This window comes from Rhinoderma darwinii, chromosome 1 (assembly GCF_050947455.1).
Source record: "Rhinoderma darwinii isolate aRhiDar2 chromosome 1, aRhiDar2.hap1, whole genome shotgun sequence".
NCBI lineage: Eukaryota > Metazoa > Chordata > Amphibia > Anura > Rhinodermatidae > Rhinoderma > Rhinoderma darwinii.
Genome location: NC_134687.1, coordinates 81,357,871 through 81,384,065, shown reverse-complemented (window position 1 = coordinate 81,384,065; position 26,195 = coordinate 81,357,871). Strand labels below are relative to the sequence as shown.

At 39.9% G+C, this 26,195-nt stretch overlaps 1 protein-coding gene across 3 annotated transcripts in view; it reads right to left on the bottom strand.

Annotated features, from left to right (window-relative positions):
• The window catches only part of TUSC3 (tumor suppressor candidate 3), a 716,299-nt gene that overhangs the window by 41,169 nt on the left and 648,935 nt on the right, over nt 1-26,195 (bottom strand). For all 3 annotated transcript variants that reach the window (XM_075860043.1, XM_075860050.1, XM_075860035.1), the window contains one exon: nt 21,996-22,085. In XM_075860043.1, coding sequence (XP_075716158.1) covers nt 21,996-22,085 — 90 coding nt within the window. The remainder of the gene's footprint in view (nt 1-21,995; nt 22,086-26,195) is intronic.

Below are 26,195 nucleotides of genomic sequence, written 5' to 3'. Positions count from 1 at the left end.
TCGAGCATCTGAGGGATGTGCTGAAAAAAGAAGTCCGATCCATGGAGGCCTCAGTCCGCCTGTATAGGATCTGCTGCTAACGTCTTAGTGCCAGCTTCCACAATACACCTTCAGAGGTCTTGTGGACTCCCTGCCTTGATAGGTCAGAGGTGTTTTGGTATGAAGAGCGGAACCTATACAATTTTATGCAGGTGGTTTTAATGTTACGTCTCAACGTTATATATTAGGTTGCCAGCTACTGATTTCTATTTAAAATGAAGTGCAGTAGGAGAAGACTCCTAATTATATAGTCTATGATAGATGTGCGGAACGAGATGACCAGCTTAAAAATAACAAACATGGAGGGCGTGGCCGGATGTCTGCCTAAGCAAATGTGCTTCATGGAGCACCTGAGTTTCCTGACTCACCACCCTGAATATATCCTGACCATCCTGAATTCCGGAGCACTCAGCAAGCTTGGTGGGTGACAGACACCTCTCCTGCACCTGACCCTCTGGATATTTTCAAGTTTTGGCCCTGACCGGCCTGATGTGAGATCTCCAGCGTTGTGGCCGCCAGCACTTCCGGATGACGAGTGGTTTGGAAGTCACGCCAGTCCTCCTCTGCCTCCTAGAAGACAGCACTTACTACAGTTGGCTGAGGTGGCTACGGCCTGTGTGTGACAACGACTTGGGGGGATGGTGACCCCTCCCTGACCGATCTCACCGCTCTGCAACAGAGTCACTCGCAGGGTACTTTAAGGTAGGTGCCCTGGTGTGCATCCCAATCTGGCCTATGGACAGAAGCATTCACCTGAAGGGGGCTGTTTGCTCTACCTCCTGATGCCCGTTGTACTGTGACACAAATCCTGGGACCTATTGTGTTCCCTGACACTGACTGTGCGGGCCCTGCTTGTATTACTTACCCTCATACCCGTTCTCCAAAACCCTGGACTTTTGCACAAATTCTACTGAACTATAATATTTAGCCGGCTGGAGACTGTCCCCTCCCCCTTACCCGTCTATCACCGTGTATTTCACCTCAGTAAAGGGTGAATACTCCGATATTTCTCCTCATTGCCCTGGGTGACCATATGAAGAGGGGGAGGGTAAATCCCTGCCTGGGAGCTCTAGACCTACATCTGATGATGAGTCTGTGGAGGACCCTCCTTTTCAATCCCTGGATGCCTTGGATGATAATGCCTCCTCGGCCAACTTATCTAGAATACAACCTAGTGCAGAAAGAAGCTTGAACAATTCTCAAGACCACAGCCTCTACCTATCGTGGGCTCTCCTGACCCCACCTTATCACTATTTGATGAATCACTGAGTCCTCCATGACCACTATCCCAGCAGGACCAACTCAGTTCATATATGCAAAATTTGCAGAACTACTAACCGCAATCCACTCCTGCCAGTCCATGCTAGTTACTAAAGTTAACAAAATGCGTCAATACATTGTTATTCTGAGACATGACATGCAAAAGATACGGGGACGTATGAGTTAGGCAGACCGTAGGATTTTTGAGGTGGAAGATACTTTATGCCCCATCCCTACCCAGGTTGCTGATTTACAGAGGCAAGTGGAAGTCTCAGTGGAGCGAGCTAATGACTTTGAGAATCGTCTAAGACGAAATAACATTCGTATAGCTGGGCTGCCTGAGAAATCTGAGGGTTCAGACCCTGTGGTCTTCCTGGAACTGTGGCTTAAGGAGACTCTTGATGTCACTGCTTTTTCCTCATTCTTCAATATTGAATGGGTCCCTGCCCACCCTGGTGGCCCCCATAGACCATTACTTGCCCATCTGTTACAGGGATAGGGATGCCATCTTACAGTCGGCAAAGAAAAAAGGGAATATCTTCTACAATAATCAACATGTCTCCTTTTACCCAGACTTTTCTGTTAATATATGAAAGCAGTGTGTTCACTTTACAGAGATCCGCAGGAAGCTCAGAGAGAAGGGGTATAAATATGCTATGCTGTGCCCTGCTATGTTGAGGGTGGTGGATGGTCACACCTCCAGATTCTCTCTCTCTTCAACAGATGCTTCAGCCTGGGTGGATGCTGCGCCACATCCACCTGGTGGGGCTCCCCCCCCTGACTGGAATGTTTACAACTTGTTGTGGCGTATCACCAACTTCCATTTCTACATGATTGCTTAGGAATGTCTATTTGTTCAACCAACATATTCCCCTGAATTTGATGCTTTAGATAATGTGTACTGTTTACTTTCTTTCCTGTCTTAAGAGTCAGGTCTCGGGAATGTGCAGATGTGTTAGCTGTTAGCTTAGTCAGGGACCACTGTACTTTAACTTGTTATCTAGTAAGTGGGTATTGGTCAGCACTTATCTATTTTAGTGTTTGACAGGGGATTTCTGTTCTATTTTTCTCTTGGGATTTTATTATGCTTCGTATTTTTTGTATACTTGTTTGGATGTGTGTGTGATATTGAGTGGGCATCTGTCTCCCCCCCCCCCCCCACATATCATGGTCGTGATTGGTCTCCGGCTACCTTTTACACTCCAGATGAGAGATGGCACCTATAAGGGTATGTGCACACACACTAATTACGTCCGTAATTGACAGACGTATTTCGGGCGCAAGTACCGGACCGAACACAGTGCAGGGAGCCGGGCTCCTAGCATCATACTTATGTACGATGCTAGGAGTCCCTGCCTCGCTGCAGGACAACTGTCTCGTACTGATAACATGATTACAGTATGGGACAGTTGTCCTGCAGCGAGGCAGGGACTCCTAGCATCGTACATAACTATGATGCTAGGAGCCCGGCTCCCTGCACTGTGTTCGGTCCGGTACTTGCGGCCGAAATACGTCCGTCAATTACGGACGTAATTAGTGTGTGTGCACGTACCCTAAAAGTTTTAAACTGGAATGTTCGCGGGCTTAACTCCAAGTTTAAAAGAGCCCTTGTCTTTCATTTTGTAAAGAAACATGCTCTGCATGTGATCTGCTTACAAGAGACTAATTTAACCGGTCAAAAAATGCTGGCCCTTAAATGAGCATGTATAGCAAGAGGATACCATTTGTCCTACTCTAATTCCTTTGGAGGTGTTATAGGTGGACTGTGGTCGTTTTGTTATTGCGCATTGCCCGATGCACGGCTCTGTATTTACTATAGTTAATATCTATGTCCCTCCCCCATTTAATCCGGCTTTCTGGAATTGGTGGCTGGGAAGCTATCATATTTTCAGGTGCGTCTCATTCTATGTGTTCGGGACTTAAATGTGGTGCCTGATGCCTCAGTGGGCTGTACGGGTGGTCCAGACCCAGCCTCTTTACACCTTACTTCATGGTCCTCTGCGCTTTATCGCACTGATGTTTGGCACTGGAAGTTTCCCACAGATAAGTCATACTTCTGCTATTCCTCTGCTCATAAAACGTTTTCTAGAATTGATCTTGCTATGGCGTCCTCAGACCTCTTACCAGCAATCACATCTATTGTTCTCACCCCGAGGTATATCAGATCACTCTGCTTTACTCCTAACTTTCTTGACCGGACCTCCTTCTGACTCTAAAGTCTGGAGATTACACCCGGCATGGTTGGCCTCTCCTGAGGTCTCCTCTGTAGTTTCTGCCTCTCATACAGAGTACTGGGATCATAACTCTACTCATCCTGACCCCCTAATTCGATGGGTTGCCTATAAAGCCACTCTTAGAGGAGCATTCGTAGCTGGGGTAGCAAAACATAAACGTGTATTTAAGAAAAAAAGAAAAAGGAGACGCTATTAACAGATGAAGTTCGGAGGGTTGAACGGGAGTATGTTGCAGATCCATAACCTGATTTCAAGAGTAGGTGGGCTTGGACTCAAAGGGACCTGCTTACTTTGATTATGGAACAGACTAAGAAGCATATGTTGTCCACTGAGGCATCAATATTTAATTTTGGAGATAAGAATTGTAAACTTTTGGCATATTTGCCATATTTATATAAGTTCCTCTATCTCATTTATTATATCTCCAGAAGCAATTTTGTATACCACCCCTAAAGATATAAACAGAGTTCTTAGCAACTTTTATACTACATTACATAGATCTAAATGCAGTGTCCCCTCCCAGGCAATTGAGCATTCTTTGGACAAACTCACCATATGGCGTTTGACTACTGCACAAGCAGCGTAGTTGGATGGCCCGCTCACAGACTGCGACATAGAAGATGTGATTCAGTCTCAGATGTCTGGCAAAACACCAGGACTTGATGGTTTGGGGGGAGAGTGGTATAAATCTAACTGTGATACTTTGGTGCCTAGACTTCAGGAGATGTACTCTAGTGCTGTTGAGATGGGTGTTTTACCCGGCTCAATGAGTGAAGCTCTTTCTGTGGTAGTGCTGAAGCCAGGGAACGCTCCTACTCTTCCTGATTCTTACTGTCTCATCTCGCTCCTAAATTCAGATATCAAAATCCTAGCCAAGGTTCCTGCTACAAGATTAAATCGGATTAGCTTGTCCTTAATACACCCGGAAAAAACGGCTTTATGCCTGGAAAAAGCATGGATATAAATATTCAACGGCTGTTCCTAAACATTGCTGCTGCACACCACGACAACTCCCCTGGATTTGTTCTCTCTCTTGACACATGTAAAGCCTTTGACTCGGTTGAATGGCAATACCTCTGGTTGCTCCAATCTTGGCTTTGGTTCGGCTATTATGCGAGGCTCCCAGTGCAAGAGTGAGAACATTTCCGACTCCTTTCCCCTTAAACATGGTACCCAACAGGGATGTCCATTGTCTCCACTTTTATTCGCCCTTGCTATAGAACCTCTTGCATTGGCCATACGCCAATCCTCCTCTATATGTGGTATACCTAGGGGCTCCATAATTGAAAAAGTGTCCCTGTACACTGATGATGCACTGGTATATCTGGCGGATGATGATCCTTCCCTGGCTCCCCTTTTGCATCGTATTGACATGTCTGGTGCCTTCTCAGGTTTATTAGTAAACTGGTGGAGCAGTTTGTTCCCCCTTTCTTCTTCTTACTGCTCTGGGCAGAGCCCCTCGATTGCCTTTCAAGTAGTGTCTCAATTCACATACCTAGGGTTTTGAGTTTCCATCAATCTCTTGAGATATAGTGAACTTGATTCCCTTGGTAGCCGCAACTGAAAGACAATTAAACTCCTGGAGATGTCTCCCTATTTTCCTCCTTGGCAGAATTAATCTATTTAAAATGCTTTATCGTCCTAGGTTCCTCTATTTATTCCATGCCTGTCCAATATTAATACCTAAAAATTTCTTCAGACATTTGGATGGTGACCTACGGACATTCTATTGGCAGGGTGGTACTCTTAGGCTTAGCCTTAGTCTACTGCAAGCCCCTAAATATCTAGGTGGAATTACGGTACCTAATCTTTACCTAAATTACCTGGCTTCCTAGCTAGTGTAAGTGCACAGGTGGATCGATATTGATCTGAGCAATGCAGCCACCGCACTTCGAGAGGAATCATTTTACACAGATTTAAATCCCCTTGCTCAGCATTCCTCCCGCTCCAAACTGTAGGAGGACCGTACAGGTTATGTTGCAGGATACTAGGTATTTTCATGTAGATTGTTCTAGCAAATGCCAAGTTACAACTAATTTCTGCTATACGCAAACAAAGAATTAGTTTGAAATTCAGAACAAAAGAAAAATAAGTAAATTATTATTTAGGACAAATCTGTCCTAATATCTAAAACTTGGAATTTCAAACCTAAGTTTTAGCATTGTATGTATTATTTGTATTTACTACTAAGCAGTTGTGGATCCATCACATGATGGACAACAACGGCGCCTAACAGACCCCTTTGAGTTATAATGGTGACCGTCAGGTTCCGTCATGGTGTCCATAATTTTGACAGAAAACGTAGAGTTGCATGATGCACTATTTTTTCCGTCAAATATGTCAAAATCTGTGATGAAGGCCCTGAACGGAGCTGTAAGCATAGCCTAAAAACACTTCTTGTTTCAAATTGGAATATCATGGGAAATTTACAATTAATAATGCTAAAAATCATATTTTCATGTTTAATTATATAGTCTGATAACATAACACAAGCAATGAAATGTGTTTCTCAGTTAATGAAGCCAAGATTAAAAATATCATGAATTGCAAAACCATGCAGCAAAATCAATTACTTAAAATAAAATGATCTGCTTTGACTCCATTTCTAGATATTCCCAGTGAAGCAGTGGTATAGAGTAGAAATCAAAAGACCAAGCACAACTCTCTTTAACTTACTATTATACATTCATAAAAGAATCAGAACAAATTTACAAGCTTGAAGAGTCATATATAACAAAAAAGATAGAAAAGCTCAATTCGTAATATTTTGGCCCTTTGCTGATGCCACATCACAACACCGAAAGAGGCTGAAGGCTCTTGCTCCGTGGTGGTTGCTAGTATCACATCTTTAACACTAAATACAAATAATGTATCATACAGAATTTTGAGGCGGTCAACGAAAAGTAATAAACATTCAAATACACATTCCTGTATGCTTCAATTTTACTTACTGTTGTTTCTTCGGAGACTGCAGGCAGTGGCGTAGCTATAGGGGTCGCAGTTGCAACTGCGCCCCTTCCTTCACTAAGGAGGGGGAGAAACTTTATTTCTTAGTGTGCATATCCTGACAAACTCTTCCTTCGCAGTCTCCTCGACTCTGGCACCATAGAAAAGAAGACACAAAAGGAGGAGTCAGGCTATGCACGCCGCTCACGCAGCAAACCATATAAGAACACCGCCCCCTAACTTCAATCTCTTCCAAATCCTAATTTGCAACCAGGACTGGGCCCTGGTCGCCAGGGCCATGATCAGGGCAGCACAAACAATACTGCTCTATGGGGCCCTGCTGCTAAAATTTGGAGCCCTGCAGTTTTCGGCGCCACTGTTGTGTCACATGTGTGAAGTGCAAGAGGGGGACGGTGGCCTCCTTCTTACACAGCGCTGCTGCAGAAAAGGCGACAGGCTGAGTCCACTATCCTCTACTTAAATTCTATTAGCTAAACAAGTGTCTAGTACCTTTACCTCTTTCTTCCACTTCCCCCTATAAGGTTTACTATTGACTAATCTTCACAATGTCTTCCTCCGCTCTCCAAACTGCAGCCTTACTGTGCAAACCTTCTACCCCTAAATCTATACAGTCATCTTGTGCCTACTGTCTTAACTCTTACTTTCCCTCTCCAGACTAAAGCTATGCAGTGCCCCTGTAACGCCTTATTTTTCTCCTCACTGTACAGTCATCTGGTGCTTCCATATGTAAAGGGATTGTGCAGCTGTTAAAAAAATAAAATATATGAGTGCTTAATATGTGTTAAAATACCTAGATAGTATTTACCAATCTCCAACTGCTCCAATGGTGATGCTGCCACTGTATCATGATTGGCTGTAGTGGTCATGTAACATTAGGGCATGTCATCGATGCTGCAAAGTGACAACAGAAATAGGCAGGGGACATCTACCATGAAGCGGTGAGGGGATTTAAAGAGGTTGGCCACATTATTATTTTTTTTTCCAAATGAGCTGGAAACAGCACATAAAGTCGCTTACTCATATAATGTTGTTAGAACGTCTGTGCCAATGTTTTCAAGTGTATAGTGCCACTGCCTTGTTTAGTCCAATCTTCTTCACTGACTGTACGGTGCTCCACTCCCAACATGGTTGCTGATGGAGGAGGTGCATGACCAGACCAGTTCATCAGCGGCCCCCATTGAGTGTATGCGCTAATTTTGCCTTTGTAATGTGTATGCACTTGTTTCCCTTGCCATGCGCAGTGTTATTCAACGGGGACCACTGACGGACTGGTCTGGTTACATTTTTCTGTGCAATTTTGGGTGGTTGGCTCCAAGAGGTTTCATTGTATATAAATATATATATAATAAAAGAAAACCAGTGAGGGAGGAACCATCCAATAGCCTTAAGGTAATTAATCTATCTTCTCACGTCTTCACAATATCTGATTTAGAGATTCTCAAGAAGGGGCTAACATTCTCCCCCTCTGCTAATATTGATATCTTTACCGCTATCAAGGATTTGCATATATTTGGCAGATCATTGATATATAAGAAATTTTTCTATAGGCCCGTTTCTGATGAAACTTTCACTACCCTGGAAGAACAACAAACATTACAAGTTCTGGAGGAACTTCTTAATGAACAAGATACAGACTCAACAGGTAAAGTACCTGCACATCTGAAGGTGAAGTCAAAACGATTCCCCTCTCTGGCTGTTTGCCCAGCTGTGGATATGTTTGTCAAGTCTGTAAGCAGGGAATTTGAAAAAATACCCAAGCCTTGGGAAAATTTCGAAAATGGATGACATAGTATTTAAAGCGGCCGACAAAGGGGGTAATATAGTGGTGTGGCCCTGCAAAATGTATGAGGCAGAAGCCTATCGTCAGCTACACAATGCAGAATGCTATAAAAAAATGACTTTCAATCCCTTATCTGCTTACAGACTTGACTTACAGAAACTTTTAAACACAGCGGTACAGAAGAATATCATATCAAAAGATCTAAATGAGGCACTCACTGTTCCTGAACCAACTATCCCAACCCTATATCTTTTACCCAAAATTCATAAGAATGCCACGACTCCACCTGGTCGTCCAATCATTTCAGGTAAAGGAAGTCTCACGGAAAAAACATGTCTGTTTATTGATCACTATCTAAAAGACATTGTTAAAAATTTACCATCCTATACTCGTGACACAGCGGATTTATTACAAAAGATCAATGGCATCAATATGGAGGAGGACATGCTGCTCGTAACCTGTGATGTCGAGTCTCTGTACACGAGCATTCGACACACAGATGGTTTGCGAGCAGTATCCTATTTTCTATCCATGGAAAATATGGCAACATCATTCAGTAATTTTCTGTTGAGTCTTCTTGAATATATTCTGACGCATAATTTTTTCACCTTCAACGGGTCCTTCTACCTACAGCTCCAGGGAACAGCAATGGGGGCTGCATGCACACCCTCATATGCCAACCTGTTCATGGGGCTGTGGGAGAGGGACCTTTTGGATGGTGGTCAGGATGTCTCTATGGACCAGGTCATATTTTGGGCCAGGTACATAGATGACATCCTGATTATCTGGAAAGGTACTCCAGTCGCTCTGGAGCGCTTTATTACGTCTTTAAATAAGAATAATTAGAATATTAAGTTGACTTATCAATATCATGAAAACCAGATAGATTTTCTGGATGTCAGTCTTTAAAAACCAACAAGGGTTCCTGCAAACAGATGTTTTCAGAAAATCGACTTCTGTAAATGCGTCATCTTCTCATCTTCTCATCCAATACATACCATAAGAGCTGTGCCCATTGGACAGTTTCTTAGAATTAGAAGAATTTGCTCATCAGAGGAAACCTTTGAGACACAAGCCTTTGAATTGACAGAACGTTTTTTGAGTCGTGGCTATAGTAAGAGGTGTATCAAGAAGGCCTATCATCGCGCTAAAACCACCCCAAGGGAGAATCTTCTATTCCCTAAAAATGCGCAACGAATTGACTCTCGGGTGAGGTTTACCACAAACTATCATTCAAGATGGCCTCAGATGAATGCCATTTTGAGACAGTTTTGGCCCATTCTCCTTGCAGATCCTAATATTGAAAGACATGTCACAAAATTCCCCTGTGTTTCGGCTCGTGGTTCACGCAATTTACGTGACCATATAGTGAGAAGCCATTACCAATCGAAGAATTCAAAATTCCCTTTTGGGACAAAAGGACCGAAATGGGGTTGCACCCCATGTGGGCATTGCATCGCGTGTCCGAATATTGACAGAGCCACTACATTTGTGGATGCAAAAGGCGAAAAAACATACAAAATCTCTCACCACATCAATTGCTCCACAAAGGCAGTCATATATTATGCAACATGTCCCTGTCCAAAAATATATATTGGCCTAACATCCAGAGAGCTAAAAGTCAGAGTCAGGGAACACATGCGTGACATTGCTGGGGCAGCGACTGTTGATTCTATAGACCAACTTAAACCCGTAGCTCGTCATTTTAAAACACACCATGCGTGTAATCCTAAGGATCTAAGGGTTAGGGGCATTGACTGTATCAAAGCAGGCATCCGATTGGGAGACATTGGCCAAAAATTGGCACAATGCGAGTCAAGATGGATCTGGACTCTCAACACCCTAAGCCCATGTGGTTTAAATGAAGTTCTCAGCTTTGCGCCGTTTCTTTGACCTATGGTATCCCCAGCGGTTCCATTTTTAATATTGTTGCATTTATCTGTTTTTAATTTCATATTTTAATTTACATTCTTTGCATCTCCAACATCTAGATAGACGGGCTGTGAAGCACTATATATGCCTACTTTGTTTGGAAAGATGGAGGTGGACATCAGAATATGATCTTTGGAAGACGCGCAATAAAGAATTACGTTTAACAAAATCCTATAATTACTACTTGTTTGTACATTGTATGCAGTATTTGATGTATTTGTAATATACGATTTTTTTTATAGATTTTTAGTTGTTACATTGGTATTCTCTGTATCACAATGTACTAATATTCATATCTACAATACTATTATCAGTATGATTGTATATATATTACATCTGGCTATTATACACACTATAATTTTAATGATACTTATATTTCTGTGTTCACATCAACACTTCTTTTTGTTCATTTATATGTTTAACATGTACACTTTTATAAATTCATTCAACACCCATCACTTTTCACACACTTTATCGCTCTATTCACTTATCATTCTCACGCTCATTCACATTATCACTCATTATGTTGTAATCAGTATGTTCATAATATATATTTAGAGTATATTTTGTATTCATGTACAATTCATCATTTTCATTCATCATACCTGGTGCGTCTTTTATATTATATTATTTTTGGGCGCACCCTTACACATATTCATACGTCACTTCTGTCTTGCGTTTTTTCTTCTCAGGCACTTTTTATTGGTTTTTGTTTTCATTGGTTTCCACATTTTTTGTTTCAACAAACATACAATATTTTGCAAAAATACCTTTTTTCTATTGGTAATCTTGTGTATACTTGTTAGTATATCTATAAATAATATATGGATAATTTCCCAGTATATATATGGATCTATAAGTTAATATATACGTTTCTGCATTTCTGTACCATGTGCGATTCCTATTTTTAATTCTTAATGTTTAATACCCACTTCCTCTGCTCTGGCATATTGATCTTCCATCTGTGCTTCATTTTCCAGCTATTTTGATTCCCGTTCTATGTTTGGAACCGTATGTATCCAATGGAGGGCGGAGTTTAGTTATACACTGCACTCTGCAGATGATCAGCCTAGAGCTTACGTCAGGGGGGAGTGTCTCGGGCGTCTTTCGTCTCCGTGTCTTCATCTGGAGGGGCGGAGCATGGGTGCCACGTGCGCTCTTGCTCCGACCTCCTTGATGACGCGGGGCCGGAAGTTGCGTCACGGGTCTGCTCTGTACCTCACGCATGCCGCTCTATAGTGGCTGATCCCATTAATTCATTCATTCATCTCATGTGCCCTAAATTTTCCCATTGGACTACAGTTCCTTAAATACTCTTGTTCCGCTGGAGAGACGCCACCCCCGGACGAAGGCATTTCCTGCCGAAACGCGCATCGGGTCTGGTGTCTCTGCAGGCTGCAGGAGCATACATACATGGGTAAGCTGTTTTGTGGCCATACATCTGGCTTTTCTCTATGTCATTACATTTATATACATTGACTTTAGGTAGGAATATAGAAACAGCATTACGTCACTTCATGTTAATATATCCATTTATTATATGGTACTCTATTTTCCCATGTTGCTTCCGCCTGCAGGACATCTGTTTGCACTGCATGGTTCTATTTTTAATCATGTACTTTGTGTGTCTATTTATGTCAAATAAAGCTTTTTTCATATTTCCATTAAATTAAGTGTTAATTGACCTTCATTTATAGGCTAGACTTAGATTCTATTAGCTAAACAAGTGTCTAGTACCTTTACCTCTTTCTTCCACTTCCCCCTATAAGGTTTACTATTGACTAATCTTCACAATGTCTTCCTCCGCTCTCCAAACTGCAGCCTTACTGTGCAAACCTTCTACCCCTAAATCTATATAGTCATCTTGTGCCTACTGTCTTAACTCTTACTTTCCCTCTCCAGACTACAGCTATGCAGTACCCCTGTAACGCCTTATTTTTCTCCTCACTGTACAGTCATCTGGTGCTTCCATATGTAAAGGGATTGTGCAGCTGTTAAAAAAAAAATATATATGAGTGCTTAATATGTGTTAAAATACTTAGATAGTATTTACCAATCTCCAACTGCTCCAATGGTGATGCTGCCACTGTATCATGATTGGCCGTAGTGGTCATGTGCCATTAGGGCATGTCATCGATGCTGCAAAGTGACAACAGAAATAGGCAGGGGACATCTACCATGAAGCGGTGAGGGGATTTAAAGAGGTTGGCCACATTATTATTTTTTTTTCCAAATGAGCTGGAAACAGCACATAAAGCCGCTTACTCATATAATGTTGTTAGAACGTCTGTGCCAATGTTTTCAAGTGTATAGTGCCACTGCCTTGTTTAGTCCAATCTTCTTCACTGACTGTACGGTGCTCCACTCCCAACATGGTTGCTGATGGAGGAGGTGCATGACCAGACCCGTTCATCAGCGGCCCCCATTGAGTGTATGCGCTCATTTTGCCTTTGTAATGTGTATGCACTTGTCTCCCTTGCCATGTGCAGTGTTATTCAACGGGGACCACTGACGGACTGGTCTGGTTACATTTTTCTGTGCAATTTTGGGTGGTTGGCTCCAAGAGGTTTCATTGTATATAAATATATATCTTTACTTTTTTAGCACAAAGGGGGGCAAAATATTTGTCTTGCGCCCCTTTTCTTTTAAGTCTCTAGCAACGTCCCTAGCTGCATTAAAGGGTTTACCAAAGGCAGCCGTGAAGAAAAGTTACGGGAAGGGGGGGGGGGCAAGCTGAACTTTCAAGTTTTCAGGTTCAACCTTGGCTAAACTAGAATGACCTTTTTTGTTTTTTTCATCGTCACATTTTAAGAGTAATAACTTTTTTATTTTTGACATAGCCGTATGAAGGCTTGTTTTTTGCAGGACGAGTTTTATTTTTTTAAATGGCACCAATTTTTGGGTACATATAATTTATTGATTAACTTTTATTTACTTTTTTTGGTTGGGGAATTGAAAACATCTACTCCGGAATTTCTTTTTTGCATTTTAAATTTACACTGTTCCCACTGCGGTGTAAATAATGTGTTACATTTATTCTATGGGTCGGTAGGATTACGGCAATACCAAATATGTATAGATTTTTTTATGTTTTACTACATTCACAGCCGGGCTTCCGCGTGATCACATCACGATGCACGTCAGAATGCGGGAAGGGAACCTTTTCCGTGACATACATGTACTTGATAATGCTGGAGGGGTTAAAGAAATTATATTCGTGCAGTTTCTCTAATGTAGAAGTACAGGAGTACCAGAAGAAAATATGACGTCTCTTACATGTGCACAAATAACAATAATAATACAAAGTAAATTGGTTTGTTCTCCTACTTTTTTAAGCCTGAACCTACTGTAAATCACCATTCTGAAACTTCACATAGAATCACAGCATTTCTCAAAAAAAAAGGATATTGTAGATTCTTTATTAGGCTGGGTTCACACGACCTATTTTCAGGTGTAAACAAGGCGTTTTACGCCTCGAATTACGCCTGAAAACACGGCTCAAATACGTTGGCAAACATCTGCCCATTCATTTTGCCGACGTACTGTGCCGACGACCTGTAATTTTACGCGTCGCTGTCAAAAGACGGAGCGTAAAATAACAGCGTCGTCAAAGAAGTGCAGGACACTTCTTGGGATGTAATTTGAGCCGTTTTTCATTGACTTCAATGAAGAACGCGAGTACGAGCAATTACGTCTGAAATTCAGGAGCTGTTTTCTCCCGAAAACAGCTACGTAATTTCAGCCGTAATTGTCGTTATCGTGTGCACATACCCTAATAGTCATAAAATATACCTCCCCAATTGGATCTCTCTTCTTAATAGCATTCATAAGAACCGTAACTATCAAAGTTTAATACACACTATAATAATGTATTGTATTATTCATAACTAGTACCCTTATTCTTTGTCATGTATATAATCCTTATGGACACTTGTGATAGATACCCACAGAAATGTCAAAAGGTAATATACATACTATACATATATATATACATATATATATATATATATATATATATATATATATATACGCACATACACGTAAAACTAGGATGTCATGTATTTTTGTATTGCTACATTATTGCTTTGCTGATTTTTTTACATGGGTTATCTTGCTAAAGATATTAATGGTATATTGCTAGGAAATGGCAAAAATGTTCAAAAGGGGGAGGTCACAGCGGTTGGCCATACGGCCTCCGAAAAAGGCGAAGTGGAATGGTGCTTTCCAAGTGTTGCTACCATTTTGTTCTAGCGATAGGAGGGGGTCAGAGTGGCGGGACCCCCACCTGTCGTCAATGAGGGCATATCCTAGCGATATGCCATGCTTTGATTCTCCTCGAAAGTCAAGAACGCCCCACTGCAATTACTGTAGGTAAATATTATCTTACACAATGCCTATATATGCTCTATGTTGTTTATGTAGTTTTATGTTGATTTCAATTGGAAAAAATACATGCAAAAATCTTCACTTTTTACATGCAGGACCTTGATAAGTTTTCCATGGTATAATTTTCCTAAAATGGCTTATTTTAAAGTTTCAGTGAAATTTGAAATGCAGTACCGCCATTACACTGCCCCCCTCATGCGAAGAAGGCTTAACCGCTATAGAATCCAATACCTCTTGGTGAATGAATAGTTAAAGGTTTGTTCTCCTAGAGATACATAAGTATTATCCAATAAAATATATTAACAAATACAGCTTGTTCTTTTTCTCATTGATGAATAAAACGTATTTCCATGATTTCACAATTTTTCATGCGTTGAGGTTACTAATGTTTTACTTGCCCTAGCCATACATTTATATTTCCTAGAAAATATACAAAGTTTAGGCAGTTAGACATGGTGACATCACAATGAGTCGTTCTTTTCAATAATAATGTGAGAGAATCTCCTCACAATAACCAACACTTTCCTTTCTTTTCTCCAATGTTACGCAATATATAGCCCCTATATGTTATATAAGAATATTGGCGTATGCGTCCACTATTCCCTATCACATAGCAATTAAGGCAGGTGCTTAAAAAGGCAGGAAATACATCTTAGCAAATGCAGCCTTTAATACTCAGTAATGGAATAGAAAAAAAGGAACTACATATATTATGTACATGGAAGATGCTTGAAAATAAGAACATTCTCAAAACATTTCGTTTCTGTAAAACATGGTATAAATAAACCAAATTTGTGATTTATGAAGCAGCGATGCACACTGGCAGCCAATGTAAAACTCCACATCAAGGAAATTTGTAAGACATGTTTATGACAGGCCTTCTCATTGTTTGGGGTCCTTTAAGGACAGGACAAATTAATTATTCACTTTAGACATTGGGAAGAAGAAGGCATTTTACTAATCTGCCTCAAGGGATTCTGTAAAGAGATAAGTGGACATAAAAGGAACAAGGGAGTGAGGAAGCAGAACATATTGGACATCTCTAGTGATAGGGTGCGGGTAAAGAAGGATTGTCTTGCTAGTGAGTCTTTTTTTTAAAACAAACAACCTAAACAAACCTCACACCAAAGAAATGGCGTATGCTGGGGTCCCTTAATGTAAGTAGACAACCTAAAAGCGAACCAAAAGGGACATAGCCCTTAAAGAAATAGTATACTAAATAATATACAAAAGTACAAAAAATCTTTATTAAATATACTCAACAATAACATGTAGTAGAATAAAAAAGGGATACATCATACACGGAGATATATACAGCAAGGTCAGATGAAATAGACCGTAGACAAAACAGAGTCAACCATCCAAGGATGACCAAACCACGCTCAAGTGGTCCACAGGCGAAACGCGCATCGAGGCGTTCACTCATCCATCCGTCATTGATCTCCATTGCTCCTCACCATGTCCCAGGGTATATGCTGGTCTCTAGCTTCTACATAATTGTTCCATTGTGTCCAGTTATTTTTAGCCCCACTTTGTGGCTAATTTGAGCCTGCATGTTTACTAAGGACGCCTTCGGCTTTATTTTGCTGATTGTTATATATTCTGCAGGTAGCAGTAGACTTTTTAGTCTAATCCTGTACATTGCTATACCTAGTAGACAGCACTATATCGTATGTGGGTTTCATTACCCTATGCCCACGATTTATATTTTCTGTCCTGTGGACCACTTGAGCGTGGTTTGGTCATCCTTGGATGGTTGACTCTGTTTTGTCTATGGTCTATTTCATCTGACCTTGCTGTATATATCTCCGTGTATGATGTATCCCTTTTTTATTCTACTACATGTTATTGTTGAGTATATTTAATAAAGATTTTTTGTACATTATTTAGTATACTATTTCTTTAAGGGCTATGTCCCTTTTGGTTCGCTTTTAGGTAGTCTTTTTTTTAATGCAGAAAATGGCCTTTTAAAATATTTTGGAAATTTAAAGGTTCAATGCAATGCTTCTAAACCACCTGAATAAAGTCAATAGGTTTTCATGAATTTCTAACTGTAGTTAGGATTCTGGACTAGAAAACAAAAGTATTGCATACTTAAACAGACACTGTCACAAGTTTATCAATTCCCTCTCTCCTAACTAATAGGCGCTTTGCTGCTGATAACTACAGTGGGATTTGTTTTAACCCCTTCACTACTGAGCCTGTTTCGGCTTTGTAGACACAGACAATTTTTTCAAATCTGACGTGTTGCTTTATGTGGTAATAACTTGGGAATGCTTTTGCCTTGCCAAGTGATTCTGAGATTGTTTTCTCGTGAGATATTTTACTTTATGTTAGTAGAAAAATTTTGTCGATAAATTCAATATTTATTTGTGAAAAATAGCAAAATGTAGAGAAAATTAGCAAAAAATTGCATTTTTCTAAATTAAAATGTATCTGCTTGTAAGACAGATAGTATTACCACACAAAATAGTTACCAATTAACATTTCCCATATTTCTACTTTAGATTGGCAGCGTTTTTTTGAACATCCTTTTATTTTTCTAGGACGTTACAAGGCTTAGAACTTTAGCAGCAATTTCTCACATTTCCAAGAAAATGTCAAAAGGCTATTTTTTCAGGAACCAGTTCAGTTCTGAAGTGGTTTTGAGGGGCCTATATATTAGAAAGTCCCCATAAGTCATCCGATTTTAAAAACTGCACCCCTGAACATATTTAAAACAGCATTCAGAAAGTTTCTTAACCCTTTAGGCGTTTCACAAGAATTAGAGCAAAGTAGAGGTGAAATTTCCAAATTATTTTTTTTTTGCAGAAATTTATATTTAATAGAATTTTTTTTGTAACACAGAAGGTTTTACCAGAGAAATGCAACTTAGTATTTATTGCCCAGATTCTGCAGTTTTTAGAAATATTACATGTGGTCCTAGTGCGCTAATGAACTGAAACACCGGCCTCAGAAGCAAAGGAGCACCTAGTGGATTTTGGGGCCTCCTTTTTTTAGAATATATTTTAGGCACCATGTCAGGTTAGAAGAGGTCTTGTGGTACCAAAACAGTAAAGACCCCCCAAAAGTGATGCCATTTTGGAAACTACACCCCTCAAGGAATTTTCCTAGATGTATAGTTAGCATTTTCACCCCACAGGTTTTTTGCAAAATTTAGTGGAAGTAGGCCGTGAAAATGAACATCACATTTTTTTGCACTAAAATGTTGACATTTTCAGTTTCACAAATGTTGAAGGAGAAAAATCACCCCAACATTTGTAAAGCAATTTCTCCCGATACCGGAAATACCCCACAACCGGTTTTCATGCAAAATTAATTAACCCTTTCAGGACTGATTATTTTTTAATTTTTTTTTTGCTTTTTCAGTTTAATTTTTCACTCCCTGCCTTCCAAGAGCCATAACTTTTTTATTTTTCCGTAAATAGAGTGGTGTGAAGGATTATTTTTTGCGGGAAGAGTTGTAGTTTCTATTGACACCATTTAAAGTAACATATAATGAAACTGTACAAAACTGTGATTCCTCCATGTTTTTTTAGGTTTTGTTTTTAAAGCTTTCATCGTGCAGTAAAAATGACAATTTAACTTAATTCTGCATTTGAATACGATTACGGTGATACAAAATTGAAATAGGTTTTTTTATATTTGACTACTTTTACAAAGTTTTGTTTTACCACGTTCTTTTTTATTTCTTGGTCAATTGAGCGGTGTGAGGGCTTATTTTTATGGCGGGACGAGCTGTAGTTTTTATTGGTACCATTCTTTGGTCCATACAACTTTTTGATCATTTTTCTAAAAAAAATTTGGGAGCAAAGGTGACCAAAAACCAGCGACTTAAGTTTGAAATACTTTATTTTTTACGGCATTCACCGTGTGCAATAAATGACAAATTTAATTTACTCTGTGGGTTCATACCATTACGGCGATACCATATATATATATTATATATATATATATATATATATATATATATATAGGTTTTGTTATGTTTTGCAGCGTTTGAACAATTAAAATCACTTGTTTATAAAATAATTTATTTTTTGTGCCACCATATTCTAAAAGCCGTAAATTTTATATTTTTCAGTCAAAAAAGCTTTGTAAGGGCTTGTTTTTTGCGAGACAGGTTGTAGTTTTTCTTATGGGTACTATTTCGGGGGAAATGTGACTTTTTGGTCACTTTTTATTCTATATTTTGTAAGGGGTGGTGACCAATAAATAGCGATTCTGGTATTGTTTTTTATTTTTTTGCACTATCCACCGTGCGAGAAAAATAATATTATGGTTTTATAGTTTGGGTTATTATGAACATGGCAATACCAAATATATGTACTTCTTTTACCGGTTTCATTTTTTTCCTATAATAAAAGACTTATATTATAGTAAAAAAAATATATTTTTACACTTTTATAAAACGTTTTTATTAACATTTTTTCTTCGTTTGGTTTTTGTCCCACTAGGGGACTTGAAGACTTGCAGATCTGATCGATGCTATAATACATTACACTACCTATGTAGTGTAATGTATTATAACTGTCAGTGTGACGCTGACAGTCACTCTGACAGGAAGCCTATAAGAATATATGCTTCATAGGCTTCAGGTGCATGGCAGACCCGGAGGCCATTGTATGGCCTCCGGTTGCCATGACAACTAGTGACAACACCTGCCATTGATCTCCAGGAAAGTTTGTTGCTACAACAAACTTTCCAGTTTGTTGCTACAACAAACTTTCCAGTTTGTTGCTACAACAAACTTTACCTGCGACATCACACGATCGGGACCTGAACCAATCAGGTGCCGATCATGTCTCCGGGACCAGAGGAAGTGTGTTAACAGCTCGATCGGGGTGTCAGTGCAACTCTGGGACACCCGATCACGGTGTTAACACACATCGTGAATTCACGTCGGCGCTGCGCAGAGCCCAGCAAACGCTGATGTGAATTTACAGTGAGCGGTTGTGAAGTGGTTACAAAACTTTTTTTTTATTTGCAAAGTTATGAGCATTTTTCTAAATATGTTAATGTAGCTCTAATAGCCAAATAGGAGGTAACTCTTTCTTTTCACTCTGGATGGTGTAATGTTTTCTGTAGGACGCTGTCCAATCAGCATACAGCTTCTACCCCTTCCCTGCGCAGCAACACAGCCTGATCATATAGTATACAGCTTCCATTCCCGACTGTGTATTCAACTGGTGATATCTCCGGTTGTGTCACAACTAGAACTGTGTGTCATATGAAAGAACTGGTGTTATAATCTCCTCTTTTATATGCCACCAGAACCGCTGTTTAAGGTGGTCCACAGCACGAGATTTGGCTGCTTGAAATGATCCCCTTCCCCCTAGACTGTCTCTCATACTGTGTGTGAAGCAGCTTCATGCTGATTGGACAGCGTCAGAGGATGTGAGGTAGCTCCACCTGGCTGCTGTTACCTCCCACTTGTCTAATAAAGGCTCATTTACATATTTAGAAAAAAGCTCATAACTTTTCAAATAATAAAAGTTTTAGGACACAATTTTCACTATCATTATCAGTGTGATAGCGTTTGTCAGATTAGCTAGACGATAGGGCATTACTAAACTAGTGACAGATCCTCTTTAAGCTATATTGTTAGTGTTGTATTAAAGAGGCTCTGTCACCACATTATAAGTGCCCTATCTCTTACATAAGGAGATGGGCGCTAATATGTAGGTGACAGAAGTGCTTTTTATTTAGAATAAAAATCTATTTTTACCACTTTATTAGCGTTTTTAGATTTATGCTAATGAGTTGCTTAATGCCCAAGTGGGCGTATTTTCACTTTAGACCAAGTGGGTGTTGTACAGGGGAGTGTATGACGCTGACCAATCAGCGTCATACACTTCTCTCCATTCATTTAATCAGCGCATAGGGATCCTTTTAGATGAGTATGTGCTGTTTTATACTAACACATTAACAATACTGAAGTGTTTAGACAGTGAATAGACATTCCACGGAATGTCTATTCACAATCTCTGCACTTCGTTACTGTTTTTATGGTAGTTACAGCCGAGGAAGCGTGATCTCGTTGTAACCTGCCATTTACTGCGTAATCTCCCGAGATTACGCGTCCTCTTTTGTAACTACCACAGACAGAGTAACGAAGTGCAGAGATTGTGAATAGACATTCCGCGGAATGTCTATTCACTGTCTAAACACTTCAGTATCGTTAATGTGTAAGTATAAGACAGCACATAGCGATCTAACAGGATCCCTATGCGCTGTGTAAATGAATGGAGAGGAAAGCATGATGCTGATTAGACCAAGTGGGCGTTGTACAGGGGAGTGTATGACACTGACCAAAGTGAAAATACGCCCACTTGGGCATTAAGCAACTCATTAGCATAAATCTAAAAACGCTAATAAAGTGGTAAAAATAGATTGTTTTTTTAAATAAAAAGCATTACTGTCACCTACATTATAGCGCCGATCTCCTTATGTAGGAGATAGGGCACTTATAATGTGGTGACAGAGCCTCTTTAAAAAAATCCTCCAAAGACTGGATCAGATGAAGTATTGAACATGTGAAGTGATATCCCATATTTAACTATTGCTATATAAGATTTTATAACATTTACAGTAACATCCTATTTCATGCTAGAAGAGAGTTTACTCTGTCTGTAGACACTGGCTATCCAAATATGTGAACAAGTAAATGCCTCCCTTAAACTTTATCTGTAATTGTAACCAAACACTGCCTATAGATTGTTTTCTTTCACGCTCCTGTTGAAATCACTATATATTGAAAATTACCATGAGAATGAGCCTATACAATATACTACAAGGATAAAAAAATGGAAAGGGTTACAAAACACTTTGTAGAGCAGTGAGAAGCATTAACCACTAATAAAGAGGTCTTGGTACAGAGGTCAATCGCTCAAATAGTATACATTCTCCAAGGGCATAGCAATAACTAAATCTAGAAAGTCACAAAATATTCCAGAAGAACATTTGGAAAAAAAAAAAACACCTTAATGTCCTGGAAGAAATTTGGAATAGGAATCAAAATGCAACATATTCTTGAAATTAAGTTTAAATTACATAAATGCAAATCTACAGTTGAATGGTAAGGATAAAGAAAAATAAACACTTTGGTTGAGCCTAGTTTTAACTTCTGAATAGAACAGATAAGTTGTGATAGAACCTAAAACAAGCAGTTCATGCATGAAAACCTACCAATCTGCAGTCCTTCAAAGAAGAGTGAGGCAGCATTTTCTAGCAATGAGGTTGCTACAAGTGGTAGAAAAGTCTATTCTAACAATGACCTTGTTTCCAATATAAACGTAACAAAATAATATAAAACTGTATCCCATAAAAGCATAGACAAAACAGTTTAAATCTATAAAACACAAACAAATAGTTAAAAATATTAACAATATACCCACCACTTGACCATTTTGTGGATTTTTATGTGCATATGGGGGTCCACGTATATGATTCCACATTTGTCCAGATGTCATTGCAAACACGACACACTAAAATAAACAAAAAAAAAAACATGTTAAATGTAACAGACTATGTTTCAGTGCATATTATAGTAAAATAATACAACATATTTAAATATATTGATAGTTTGGCAACTTTATGGAACCACAGAGAAAATGTCCATCTCAATCTTTTAATTTATTTAGAACGTAAGCCTTTATTAGCAGGGTATCGTGTCATTGACATTTTTGTATTTGCATTTTTTATTTTAAAGGGAATGTCTGCTTTGGGCAATCACTTCTTGCTGCAGGTTCTTCCAGCAATCAGTTGCAAATTGCATAGAGACCTTGCGTCAAATGTTCAATTCTTCTACTGCGCCACAACAGGAAAAACTGAGAATTACATACTGTATAGCCCATTGAAATCAATGTGTTATATTTATAGACCAAGTCCTCCGGAGAACGAGACACTCTTTGTACCAGCAAAGGGGAGGTATGGTGTATTGATGACAGATTACATTTAAGAAGGGCCTGCTGTGTTTTATTTGGCATATACGCTCCTCAACATTGAAATTGCAACACCAATAAGCAAAAGTTTTAGAATTGTGGAAATCACAGGATCGATAGACATGGTAATGATATGCAAATGATAAAAAATGGAAACAAAATATTCCAAACAACTTGATTTATTAACCCGTTAGTGACCGGCCCATAGTGTTTCTACGTCGGTCACTAACGGGCCTTATTCCGATGCCATAGACTTTTTACGTCGCGGCATCGGAATAAGTAAACAGAGCAGGGAGCTGTCAAATCTCCCTGCTCTCAGCTGCCAGAGGCAGGTGAGGGCTGGGGGCGTCCCTGCTCTGCCAAGTGAGATCGATATTAGTATCGATCTCACACGTTTAACCCCTCAGATGCGGTGCACAATAGCGTGCACCGCATCTGAGTGGTTTTGGAGAGAGGGAAGGAGCTCCCTCTCATCCAACTGACACCCGGCGATAAGATCGGCGAGTGTCTGTGTCTCCGATGGCAGCCGGGGGCCTAATAAAGGCCCCCAGGTCTGTCTGTCTGTCGTGAATGCCTGCTAGATCATGCCTCTGGCATGACCTAGCAGATTCCTGTCCGTTTTACACGGACAGGCATAATACACTGCAATACAGAAGTATTGCAGTGTATTATAAATGCGATCGGAGGATCACATAGTGAAGTCCCCTAGTGGGACTAGTAAAAAAGTGAAAAAAGAAGTGAAAAAAAAAAGTGAAAAAAAATACTTTTTCTCCTTACAAACTGCTTTACTATTAACAAACAAAATAAAGTAAAAAAGTTACACATATTTGGCACCGTCGCATCCGTAACGACCCCAACTATAAAGTTATTACATCATTTAACCCGCACGGTGAACGTCGTAAAAAATAAAATAAAAAAACATGCAAAAATTGCGGTTTTCTTTGAATCCAGTCTTAAAAATAATGTGATAAAAAGTGATCAAAAAGTCGCATCTACTCCAAAATGGTACCGATAAAAACTACAAGCCGTCCCGCAAAAAAAAGCCTTCCTACAATTGCATCGGCAAAAAAATAAAAACGTTATGGCTCTTCAAATATGGAGACACAAAAACAAATAATTTTGAAAAAAAAGTGTTTTCACTGTGTAAAAGTAGTAAAACATACAAAAACTATACAAATTTGGTATCGTTGCAATCGCAACAATCCGCTGAATAAAGTTATTGTGTTATTTATACCACACGGTAAATGGCGTAAATTTAGGACGCCAAAAAGTGTGGCAAAATTGCTGTTTTTTTTTCTATTCCCCCCCAAAAAAAGTTAATAAAAGTTAATCAATAAATTCTATGTACCCCAAAATGGTGATATTAAAAAGTACAACTAGTCCCGCAAAAAACAAGACCTTATACAGCTATGTCGATGCAAAAATAAAAAGTGTATAGCTCTTTGAATGAGACGATGCAAAAACGTAAAAAATGGCTTGGTCATGAACGTCTAAAATAGGCTGGTCATTAAGGGGTTAAGTATCGAGTATGAGCGACACCAGCAGAAATACACGCACTTACACACCTTGGCATTTTATCAATCAGGTTATTAATGGTTGTCTGAGGAATGCACTTGGGCACACAAATGATCAAAATTGACTGCTGGCAGCTCCCTTTGCAATTGCCGACCAATGACATCCCAGATGTGCTCGATGGGAGACAAGTCCGGAGATGCTGCAGGCCATGGTAGCATGTTTATGGCCACGAAGGCTACTCACAGTAGCACGAGCAACATGCGGCCTGGCGTTGCGCTGTTGAAAAATGGCTTCTGGGACACTTCAGAGAACCACAGATTTCACGACCAAATCAATGTAACGCTGAGCTGTTCGTGTACCTGATATAAAGACTAGAGGGGTCTGGCTACCGTACATTATGCTACCCCACACTATAATGTCGGGAATAGGACAAGTATCACGTTCCCTTGTGAAGGCCTCTTCATGACGTTGACCACGTGGTCTCCAGACCAATTTCCGGCCATTACTGTGTCCGAGAAAAGAGCGGGACTCATCTCTGAAGAGAATAGACCTCCATTCCAGTCTTGCTGTGCACCATGATAGCCTTTGAGAGCGGTGGTGTGTAATCAATGTAACACGTGTAGCTGGACGTCTGGTTCATAGCCCAATATCGTGCAAACACCTACTGATGGTTTGTGTCAATACTGGCTGACGCCCCAGGCTTGGGATGTCACTTCCAATTTCACTTGCAGTACAGACTGGATAACTACGTGCCATTCTTCCAATTAGACGACGATCCATCCATGCATAGGTTCGCCTCGTGCACATCTTGCTGTCATTCCCGTTCCTTTTTGTTCTCCCAACCTCCGGGACACGCAACATTGAACAGTGCTGACATCTCCGCCTAAGCGTGTAGCGATCTGTCGAATTCATAAACCATGGTCTCTCTGTTTAAGGATTCTGTCCCTCTCAATTTGCGAAAAGTGGGTATGACTGGCACGTCGACGAACAGGAGGCTTTGCACAATCATCCCGCACCATTTGATTCCATTTTTGAGGTTTCATGTGGCTAAAAAACTTTGCTTTCAATCTGTTTTTTATGTCCCTCCCACATGTCTCAGATTGGAGTTAGGTGCTTGAAAATTTGATCATTTGCAGATCTTAGCGACACCTGCTACTTCCTCGATTTGCATAACCTTACGGCTTTCCCTTCTTGGTGTTGCAATTTAAATGTTGAGGTTATATGGTCTATTAGATTTGAGTTGTGTAGATCTTGTATGAATGTTTCCTTACTGACTGCTTAGGTTTAGTTTACATCTGCGTCAGGGCTCAGTTCCGTCGTTCTGTCGGAGCTTTCTGTCGGAACGGAGCCCTGACTCACACAAACTGAAACCGTAGTCGACTACGGTATTCATCCGGTCAAAACTACGGAACCCTTGCACAACGGAGACAAACTGAAACCATTTGCATCGGATCCGTCACCATTGAAATCAATGGTGATGGAAATGGAAACCTACGGTTTCAGTTTGTGTCAGTCAGGGCTCTGTTCCGACGGAAAGCTCAGGCGGAACGGAGAACTGACGCAGATGTGAACATAGCCTTACAATGAATACAATGAACAATACATAAGACAAATTTACCCTCCTGTGGTGCTCTTCCAGTTTAGTGCACTGTGTTTGAGCTTACTAGCTATTCAAGCATAGTAAATCACATGACTAGCATTGCGGGTGTTCCATACCTCACAGCAAAGAGGTCATGTAGTCATCCGAGTTCCTAATTCAATTTAGCACATTTTCAAACCGTATAACCAAACAGTGTCACATTTAATCTTGCCATGACCATAAATGAGTGCAATGCAATTATTTCTGAATGCAAATTCAGGCAAAAGAGCCACTTTTCATAATTTCAGTTGACTATTAAAATTCATGAAATAATTTGGAAATTGGTTTCATAACATGGTGCACACATATATTTTATTTCTCTCATTGCCTGAAGGAACATATCCTTGTTAGGGCTGCATTATATATGTCAGCAAGAAAAAGACTACAAAAATAACAAAAATTACCCAAACAATATACCACAGAGATAATAGGAAAGGAATAGATATAAGGCATAAGACCACTACTGTCATTTTATCAACCTGTTCAAATAATTACAAAGC